Source organism: Pituophis catenifer, unplaced genomic scaffold, assembly GCF_029215685.1.
Source record: "Pituophis catenifer annectens isolate HBS135680 unplaced genomic scaffold, rPitCat1.0.hap2 SCAF_17, whole genome shotgun sequence".
Classification (NCBI taxonomy): Eukaryota; Metazoa; Chordata; class Lepidosauria; order Squamata; family Colubridae; genus Pituophis; species Pituophis catenifer.
This window is the reverse complement of record NW_027256897.1, coordinates 8,890,610-8,901,525: the sequence shown is the minus strand read 5'-3', so window position 1 is coordinate 8,901,525 and position 10,916 is coordinate 8,890,610. Positions and strand designations below refer to the sequence as shown.

Here is a 10,916-nt window from a genome sequence, read left to right as displayed (position 1 = left end):
AGAATGAAACGAACCTATAATAAAAGAGAATGCTACAGAATGAGAGCTCACCTTACGGGAAAGACTAACCCGCCAACCAAGGTATGGTGAAATACAGGCAGTTCTCGACTTACAACAGTTTCATTTTGTGACCGTTCGAAGTGACAATGGGATTGTAAAAAAAAAAGTGATTTATGACCGTTTTTCGCACTTCTGACCTTTGTGGTCACGGGATCAAAATCCCGATGCTTGGGGACTGATTCATATTTATGACAGTTGCAGTGTTCCAGGGTCATGTGATCCCCTTCTGTGACCTTCAGACAAGCAAGGTCAATGGGGAAATTCGGATTCACTTAACAACCGGGTTCTTAACAACTTCGTGATTCACTTGACAACCATTGTAAAATGGGGCAAAACTCACTTAATGGGACTGAACTGTGGTCGTACATCGAGGACAACCTGTGCTTAAAGTTTAAATGACCACACACACACACAACCATGCACAGACACACACTGATGCAATTTACTAAGGCATCAACCTTTTTGCTTTTGCGGCGGGTCACCGGCTCCTAAAATCCCGGATTTAAATAAGACATCGTTCACTCTGGGGATCAAAGTTTTGTTGTATCTCCAGAAAACTGGGTCTCGAATCAAAGTGCTATTGGGCGAGTTCATATGTTTGCCGATCCTGCAGTGGAAGTTAAAGGCGAGATCACTGGGGACTTCAAGGGAGCCTCCATACATCTTGAGAACAGAATGGACCGAGGTCTGAATGACTTTGGTTGGATCCACAATCATTTTCATGTTATTGAAACTGTGAACGTCTTTAGGTTCCTTGTGGATGTGTTCAAAGACGTTAAACCCCGGCACCGTTGTCCAGGATGAAAAGTTGAAAGGAGTCTCGGAGAACACGGTGCGATGAAAAACCTGGTTCTCGAAACGGAAAATCCCAACTCCTGGATGTTCCTTTTCTAATCTTTCCATTAGGGACTTCCAGTCTGCATCCTTCAAGGGAAGAATAACTTCATCGGGGTCAATCAGCAAGAGATATTTGCTTTTAAACATGTTGTAATAAACACAGTCGTTCAAGGCTGCGATTTGCCCATAGTAGCCCAAATCTTTCCCTTCCATGGAGTAATGCCAGCGGGTCGAAACGTTCAGGTACGAATCGATGGGCCAAGGAATAATTTCCACCATGCCTTGGGAGATGTAATAGTTGAGAACTTTGTCCATGAGGGGGCTGCAACTGTTCTTGTATATCGTCACTCTTTGGGCCCCCAGAAGCCTGTACAGCTCCATGGACTGTACGAACTGCAAGACGTTGTCGTATTTCCCAAACATGGTAGACATGCAGATCGTGAAGTTCACAGAGGGCTTCTCCGGATAGAGGTTTTGGATGGGAAATAGGGGCAGGTGGGTCAATTCCAGGTTGGGATTCTCGGGGTGGACAGAAATGAAGTGAGCTTCGCAGTCTTCCGGCTGAAGACAAAGCAGATCTGTGGTGCCGTATGGAAAACCGAAGCGGTCTTTGTGGACATCGATTTCTCCTTGTACGACCTCAATCATCTGGCTGTTCTCGCAGCAAAAGATGCAGTAAAGGTTGCTGACATTTTGATGGTGGATAATGCTCAGGACCCGGATGAGATTTTCCTGTCGCTTGTCAGAATAAGGGGTGATGATAAAACTGTGTTTATCCTGGAGTGGGGTGATTGTACTGTTGGCGAGCCGGCCTTTGCAAAAACTGCCAGGCCATTTCCCTTCCTCGACATTTTCGTTCAATGGATCCCAGCTTTGGCTCTTCTTCCAATAATACGACACAAGGAACAACGTAAAGACGAAAACGAAGCCGCAAATTCGAGGGGACGAGCTGTTTTTTCTGCCGCAGATGGACATTCCGAAAGCTCCTGCAGTTGATTGTTCAGTATTTCATTTCAATTGGTCTAATGAGAAGAAAAGAAGGAAGGGGTGGGGGGAAGGAAGAGAAAAGAGTGAGATGCCACCATGTTACTGCTTGTTTTGGAAGACGATCTTTTTGCAAGAGTGAGATGCCCAGGGGTGAGCTGCTGCGGGTTCGGGAGAACCTCTAGCTAAGATTCTGTGCAGTTCGGAGAACCCCCAAATCCCACTCCTGGCTGGATCTGCCCTCCCTCCCCTCCCAGAAGTCCCCACGCGGCCCGTCTTGGATGCAGGTAAGTGCAGGCTGCATGCAGAGGCTCGAGGAGGGCAAAAAATGGGCGTACTGGAAGTTTGGGAAGTTCCCCTAATGAATTATTCTCAACTGTCTGGAAATTTCTCCTTAATTCTAGATCGGTCCTCTCCTTAATTACTTTCATCAGCTCTGTTTAGATCTCTTGTTTCCAAGTTGTATTTAAGGCACCTCCCAACAGACAGGACTTTTACTACGTTAAGCAATAAGCAAGGCACGCTGCTTTCAACCTCTCTTTTAAGTTAAGACAGTGGAATAGCTAGCCGCAACACTCTCATCGTGATTCCCTACAAGAGTCGGAAGACACCTTGGCCAGGTCTTCTCCAGATCGCTCAGTCCCACCACCCCAGATACTGATCTCCTGTGTGCTGTTTGGAGAGTCCAAGCAATGGGTTCAAGTTTAGCCTGGTTGGCCAGAGACTGAGTTGAATTTGCCTAGCCACGCCTCCTTCTCCGAGGAGCCTTCAGCTCAGTCGGTCTAAAGAGACTTCCTCTAATTTTCTCCATTGCGAAAAAATGCTTTAAAATATTCTGCCATCCACAGAAGAAGCTCTCCTTCTCCCTTTTCCTCAAAATTCTTAACTCTACAGTCTGAAGTGTTCTCCAGCGGCGCGCAACGACCGCCAGGCGCTCTGTAGAGCTAATTAGCTCCGGAGCTATTTCTTTGCCTCAGGGGCCGATCGCCATTGCCGCCATTAACAGCGCAGCGGCGGCGATCCATTTTACTTTCAATTTCAGCTCCCCTTGGCTTAAAATGACAGCGGAAAGCCTCAAACTCCTCAGAAAGCTTGGGGGGGATCGTTCCTTTGCAGTTTTTCTGTCGGAAACACAGTAAGGAGCCACCTGAGTTTGACGATCGGATCTAGCTTCTCAGAACGTTAATTGCTTACCGCTATAGCTTACTGTGGTTTGGGGACTGTTGTGTCTGTCCCGTGCCATTTTAAATACTGCTGCATTTTTAATTGAGTTTTCGAGCTGGTCATTGATCAGTCTCACGCCTAATACCTAACAGCAGTGGCAATTGCGCATACGAGCTGTTGTGTCAGTTTGGCGCCATATTTGTCAGTATAGGAGTGAGGAATAATAATAATAATATCAAGATTGTGTTTATTACTCCTGGTGAGTTCTGTGATTGAGTTGTTTTTTTTTCCTTGTCATTCCAAGATGGCAGATTGCAGCTCCTCTCACTCCAAAGATACTGCATCCTATTCTTCTTCTTCTAAGAAAGCTATGTCTTCTGATCACAGTAAGGCAATTGGGGCACAATCTGGTCCTTCCACTAGATCCAGGGCCTCTACTTCCACAGCTGCTGATAAGGATGCAGAAAGAAGGCAAAAGGCTTTAGAGAAACAATTTGAAAAGGCAAAAAAGCAGGCAGAAGCTTCCACAGGCCTAGGCCTCGTCACAGTTCACCCAGAGCCTAATATTTCTCTAACTCAGGATCTTCCTTCTTCTGCTTTACATGAGGATTGATTGACGTGGTCTCCAGATCCTACCACAGATCCTCCAGCTGATTTAATTGAGTGTATTGAGGAGGTTATTCCCATATCAGGACAGTGTTCATGCGAACAAGGGTCACTTCAGTCCCTAGGAGGTCAGTTCCTTCAACCACCTTCACTCCTACAGTGGCAGGGCTCCTCCCTGAGGAAAATCAGGCCCCTGTTCTTTCCCAGGAACTCTGCCAGATGTTAGCCCAGACCATTGCCCAGGGCGACTCTGCTCTGCTTAGGAGGGGCATTCCTGCACCCGCCTCAACTGGCACCACCCCCAACGTGCACCAAGGCCACCCTGATAGGGGTTATTCCCGGGGCCCACCCCAAGCTTCTCAGGGCAGTAAATGGTCTTATCCTGGGGAGGAGGAAGAATTCGCAGAACATGATCTCTCTGAAGATAAAGGCAGATCACCAGACAAACCGGCCTTCACTGGCCTATTTAATCCCAACATGTTTAAGACCTTGTTATACAAGGCCAAGACCACTGCCAATCTGGGGGTTGCAGCTGGGGCATCTGATCGCTCGGCTGAGCAGGATCCCCATGCAAGGTTATTTACAGAACCGGTCACTACCCAGGACGTTGTTCCCTCCCCTAGATTATTTGTAGACATTATCAAGAAACAATGGCTTCAACCAGGGTCCTTGTCTAATCCCAGTGGATTAGACAAAAAGATGTACACCGTAGAACGGGAAGTGGAAGACATGCTTAAGTTACCTGCAATAGATGCTCCCTTTGCCAATCTAGCCTCTTCCAACATTCTTCCCTCAGATTCAGCAGAAGGGTTGAAAACCAAGGATAGGAAAGCTGAGATGTCAGCTTGTAAGACACATCAAGCAGCTGCCAGGGCGATAGATCAGCCACAGCAGCCTCCTTCTTTAACAGACCTTCCCTTCTGTGGCTACGCCAAATGCAGGCACGGGCTCCCTCTGGAGATGTCAGATTACATCAAGACATCAACAAATTAATTGCTGCAGCAGAATACTCTGCTGATGCAACTCTTAACGCGGCAAAGTTCGCTTCCAGGGCCTTGGCTTCCAACGTGACTTCCAGACGATTGTTATGGCTTCGCCATTGGCAGGCTGATATGAAATCCAAATGGAAGTTGGTGTCTGCTCCTTTTCAGGGCAATAATTTGTTTGGTGACGTTTTAGATCCCATTTTGGTAGAGACAAAAGATAAAAGGAAGGTACTTCCCCTGTCTCACAGAAGGACCGATAGGAGATACTCTCCCTTTTATCGCAGGCAGTCCTTTCGTGGGTTGGAGGGCGGTTACTCCGCCCCAACCTATCAGAGGACTTACCCTCCAACCACAGAGCGATCCCAGGATAGGGCCCCGTTCAGAGACAGGTCCAGAGAGCCCCAGTCTAGGAGACCCTTTCGAGGAGCCAGCGGTAGACCTTACCGCAGATCCAAATGACTCCCAGTCACAGGCCCCCATTGGAGGCCGCCTCATGAGGTTCTCCGCCCAATGGGAACTCATCACAACCGATGCCTGGGCTCTGCAAACGATCCGGCTACTAGCCGGACCATTTGCAGAGCTAATCCAATTCCTAGAAACATCACTGCGCACTCAACTCGTAGCGCTGCCACCACGGCAGCCTGGGCTACTCAGGCGTCCATATTGGAGATTTGCAGGGCCGCCACTTGGGCTTCTCCCACTACCTTTATCAGGAATTACAAGTTGGACGTCTTTGCCTCGGCCAAGGCATCGTTTGGCAGAAGAGTCCTGCAGCAGGTTCTACCTGGCGAAGGGCACCTGGTGTCAGGTTACGATGTTGTCTCAAATAAATTGCATTTCCAAACAAACAGTCTTTGATGAAATCAACGATCTGTCCCCGACTCCATCGTAGCCAACACTGGCCCTCTGACCCCAAACCCTTCCCTTTCTGTTCCCCAATTCTCAGCGTCTCATTGGCCATCTTCCAAGTCACTCTCCCCATCTCTACTACTTCAGCTCACAGGAATGTCCCCCCTCCCATCCCATCTCCTGGGGGATATTATCTGCAGGGAAAATAAGTAGGTGAAAAGTCAAGCGTCTTCTTCTTCTCCTTATGTCATCACTGGAGTGCTGACACCTGGACCGCTTGGACTCCCGCCCTAGGGATACTTAGCTTGGGTATATCCCATTGCTTGGACTCTCCAAGCAGCGCACAGCAGATTGAACATTGGAGCTTACCTGAATGTTCGATCTATGTGCGCTGCAGGAGAGTCCAACCCCGCCCTAATGTAGCGGTCCAACATCCAACATATAGAGGAACTTGTTCTATCATTATGGCTACGTCTTCTACAGACCTCTTTGTCGAAATACTGAAGGCTCATGGGAGAAGGAGGCGTGGCTAGGCAAATTCAACTCAGTCTCTGGCCAGCCAGGCTAAACTTGAACCCATTGCTTGGACTCTCCTGCAGTGCACATAGATCGAACATTCAGGTAAGCTCCAATGTTCATTCTGCCCCAGCTCCGGATTTCCGAGGATATTGATGCACACCAACGATCCTTATCAAATTTATTAAGTAACAAGAATAAACAAGACCGGCAAAGGTTGGCAACCAGCCTAGAAAACAAGATATGATAAATCAATCGATAACTTCTGAGGAAATTATGTTTGCAATTAAGCAGTTGAAAGTGGGTAAAGCTCCTGGGACGGATGGTTTGACAGCTGTTTACTATAAAAATCTACAGTTGGAAATGATGGAACCACTTAAGAAATTATTTAATAGTATACAACTTGGAGGAGGGATACCTCCGTCTTGGAAGACAGCTTTTAGTTCCTTGATCCCAAAGGAGGATCAAGATCATACGTATCCAAAAAATTATAGGCCGATATCACTTTTAAATACAGATTACAAGATTTTTGCTAAAATATTAGCAAATAGATTAATGATAGTTATGCAACAAGTGATTCATCATGACCAAACTGGGTTTTTTTTTTTAATTGAAAAGTTTTATAAGAAATACAAACAATTTTCTCCCCCCCACCCTTTCCCCTTCCCCACATAATAGAAATTGTACATTTTCTTATACATAAGAAATCCTACTTATACATGTTTCCCTTAAAGAGAGCATTAAATAAGACATTTTAATTACATTCGGATTTGCTCTTTTTTTCTCCCCTCATTCCACAACAAACCTTCTTCTCCTCCTTTCTTTCCCTTCCCTCCCTCCTCTTCTCTCCTACTTTCTCCTGCCTCCTCTTCCTACTTCCTTTCCCTTTCCCCACTTCTCTCTTCTTTCCCCCTTCTCGCCTTCACTCCTACTCCTGTCCCCTTCCCTTCCCTTCCTCCTCTCCTTTCTTCCATTCCTCACCCTCCCTCTCCTCTTCCTACCCCCTCCTCCTCTCTCCTAACTTCTCTGCTGTGAAATATTTTCCTCCTTTAGTGTCTGAGCAACTCCTATATTCTACTCATAGAATATACTGTCTTCTGCTACAACATTTATCTATTGACCCCTTTCCCCCCCCATCCCTTATCCCACCCTCCCCACCCCCCACCCCAACTTCCCAGAGCAAAAACAGGGTATAGCATCTAACAAACATATGCTAAAATAAACTAACAAATTATAAAGTTCAAAACTCTCACATGTTCTTTAACTCCCTTGCTCCAATTCATCAACCTCCCTTTTATATATTCTCAAAACCAATTAAATTAAGTTCATTCTTCCTACTTTAAAAAAAAATTTTTTTTTCCTTAATGTATAATCCGATACTTTAGCAGTTTTACAAACAGTAAAAATCATGAATAAATTCCATTTCTATACAAACATTACTCCCTAGTGAAATTCTGAATTTAACATTAATCCTCTTCCTTCAAAGAGAAAAAAAAAAGAAAGAAAAATTTTTCATCTTAAAATCTTACACTTTTTATCTCATATATCTTTTAAAATAATATAGTCTTATATTAAGCATTTTAAAAATCTCTTGATACCTTTGAAACACTTGTTTACCAAATATAAATTTCAGAATCTACAGGAGGATGTCTTTCAAATTTTCAATTAACCGTCTTAATACCTCTAGCTTTTTAGAGAGCAGCCCTTTACTATCCAAAACTAATTATCATTTTGCAATAAAATTCTGAGTTTAACATTAGTCCTCTTCGCTTCAAAGGGTTAGGCATCTTAAAAGCTTATACAATTTATCTCATATATCTTTTAAAATAATATAACCTTATGTTAAGCATTTTATAAATCTCTTAATACCATTAAAACACATATTTGCCCGATGCCAATTTCAAAATCCACAGGAAGACATCTTTCTTAATCTTCTGTTCTTCTCTTCTTTCTATATTTTTTCCATTCCTTTTTTTAATAAATTCTTTCAACAGCCCCCCCAGTTTTATTTTTGAAACTTTTAAAATGGTGATTTGAGGTTGATGTTTCTGAAATACTCGCTCTCTTCTTGAGATCACGTTTTCTAACTTGAATTCCCCAGTTCGTCTCTTCTTGCTTATATAATCATTCAGTCCATTTCTTTGTCCATATAGCCAAAATTTGTTGCCATAAAGATTGTCAGCTTGCAATAAAGAAACTATTTGTTGCTTTTCTGTCATTTGAATGGAAACGTCCACCAAAATCTTTGTTTCAACTATGCCAGCCAGTCTCTTAATCCTGTCCATCTCCTGATCTTCCAAAAACAAATTCTTCTGAATAATTTCCTGCTGTCCCTCTAACAACTGCTTATATTTTCCCAAGCTGTTTTTTGAAAAAGCCCTTTCAATTGTATTCAACAGGGCTGAAGTAAAAGAGTCTAAAAGTTCTTGAAAAGCCTGGACTGTCACGGCTTGGAAATTTGCTGATTCACCAGCCCTATTGTCAGCCATATTTCAGACACTTTGTATTCATCCAGCTATCTGGACAACAATTCAACTCTTTTCCACACAGTATAAAAACCAGATTTTAGTTAAAGTCAGTACCAAATTCTTTTCCTCAATACCAAATTCTTTCCATGGACGCTTCCCCTTTAAAACTTTCCCTTAGGGTGTAATCCAGTAGCTGTATCATTGTTGCAAACTTTAACAAGCCTTAACAAGCACTTTCCCTGGTAGTTTCCTCCTCCTGCCCTCAGGCACCATTTTCTGCATTTTAAAGCTGAGTTAAGGTGTTACTTGCAAGTACCTTTTGTTTTCTCCTGATTTGCTCTGTCTGCAATCAAAGTACAGATGTTAAAAGTCCCCCCATTGATTTTCAGCAGATTTTGGTCGCAGCTTCTAGCTCCGCTTTCGCGGAGTCGTTCCTGGTCCGGAGCAGCTTGACAGGCTTCAATAGGGAGCCCAACCCTTCCGCCTGTCGACTCTTCTCTCTCCCCTTTGCCCGGGGAGAGGGTTCCAAGCCTCCAGACAGCAGTTTTTCGGCTGTTCTGGGGCTTTTACGGAACCAGGAAATGGGCACTCATAAAGGAGCATCTTCAAAGCTTGCGGAGCCAAGCGGAAGTCTGACCAAACCGGTTTTATAAGTGGTAGACAAATGAAAAGTAATGTAAGGCAAATTGTTAACCTGTTAGAGTTGTTACACGTGGAAAATACCTAACTATATGTACATACTTAAAGCCATGTAAAGGTTAATCATGAATACATCAATTGTCCCTCCCACTGACTCCTCCTTACCTTTGACTCCTCCTACCGTGTATATATACTGATGTCCTGGACTGCTTATTTGCTTGCCTGATGTTCTCCTGTAATAGAAACAAAGAAATAAATACTGTTTATATTCTCATGACTTGCATCATGATTATTGGGCCTATATGAAAGAAATAATAGCAACAAGTTGGTAGCACAGGATGGTTTAAAGGCCCAACCAACCCAAAGATGCAAGAAACTCCAAAGCTGGATGAAGGTAAAAGAAGACCTATTACCAGATCACTCAAAAAAAGAATGGCAGCTCAACCACACTGAAAGAAAAGATAGAGAAAGAAGAGAAACTTTCCAAAAATGAGATACTGCCAGATATCAAAGAACAACAAACCAAAAATGAAGATACCCCCTCAGTCATCAAAAAAGAGGATGACATGAAAAAGAAAATAATTAAACAGATAGAAGAAATCCCGAACAATCCAAATCTGTTAGCGAAACTCTGCAATCTCATAGAAAATCACGGAGCAGCGACAGATGAGGAGGAAGATGAATCCAGCCAAGATGAAGAAAGCGAGGTAGGAAAACCAAATACTGACTATATAACTGATGATGAAGCCGGCGACGATTTCACGCCTTTTTCATGGCGGCCATCTTGCATGACTAACTCATTAAAGATGGCCAACCAGCAGCCAATGGGATTTCAAAATTCGAATCCCAAGGCGGGAAGCGGGGCCTATGAAAAAAACACCTACCAAACAACAGAAACAAATGATAAACTATTAAATGATGATTTACCTAGCCAGCCTTCCACACTAGAAATAAATAATGCCATGCGAGTATTAACCGCGGCATTTGGAAAGAAACTAAAATTACCAGACCCACAGCCAGACAAACAGAAAAAATCCACTAAACCTACCTATAACAAACAACAAACTGAACTAAACTACATAAAAGAAGAAGCCGCCACACGCAAAAAGATTTACAAGCCGCCACCCACCGAAACCAGCTGCCAGGCACACTCGCGAACCTCGCAAGAACCCAGAAATAAAAGATCATACTCACCGATCAGAAGACATCATGCTGAGCAGTCAATATATTCCGATAGCGATGATCCAGACCAGGCCCAGTTCTGCAGCCGCGCAGAGGAACAGAGCCGCCGGACCCTCCGCGATCACTTCGCTGACCAGCAGAGCAGCAGGAATGCCCCGGCGACTCGAACAACCTCACAGGCGACCATCGACTACTTGAGGCCTCGCAGAGTTGAGGCAGAAGAACATCCTGAAGAATGGAGCCTTCTCCCGAGAGCCACGAGCACAGGATCCTTCCTCGGCGACTGCTGGAGAAAAATGAGATCCGAGCATGCGCAGAACGCCTCTGTAAGAAAAAATGCAGAAAACATAGACACAAGTCAGTACAGATATACCTCTAGCATTCCAACACCATATTGTGAGTTCACTAAAGACCTAAACCATGGACAGCGACAGACTGTAAGTAATTCTTCACACAACCCAGGGGCTTCACCAGCAGACTTTATAAAATTAAAGCTAGATGGATCAAACTTATTGGAATGGAGTCAACAGCTCCAAGTTATATATTTAAGAGAAAACATGTTATTATTTTTTTTGTTTTTAATTTGATTTATATGCTGCCCGTCTCCGGAGACTCAGGGGAGCTT

General features: G+C 44.2%; 1 protein-coding gene across 1 annotated transcript; it reads right to left on the bottom strand.

Annotated features, from left to right (window-relative positions):
* Window positions 1-240: 240 nt before the first annotated feature.
* LOC139325863 (uncharacterized) lies at window positions 241-1,872 on the bottom strand. The gene has a single exon (XM_070955903.1). It carries the CDS (start codon window positions 1,870-1,872, stop codon window positions 514-516), a length of 1,359 nt encoding a protein of 452 aa, XP_070812004.1. The 3' UTR covers window positions 241-513.
* Between the last annotated feature and the right edge of the window lie 9,044 nt (window positions 1,873-10,916).

Excerpts from the sequence above, each read along its gene's own strand:
- LOC139325863 (XM_070955903.1), bottom strand. The coding sequence starts at position 1,872 with ATGTCCATCTGCGGCAGAAAAAACAGCTCGTCCCCTCGAATTTGCGGC.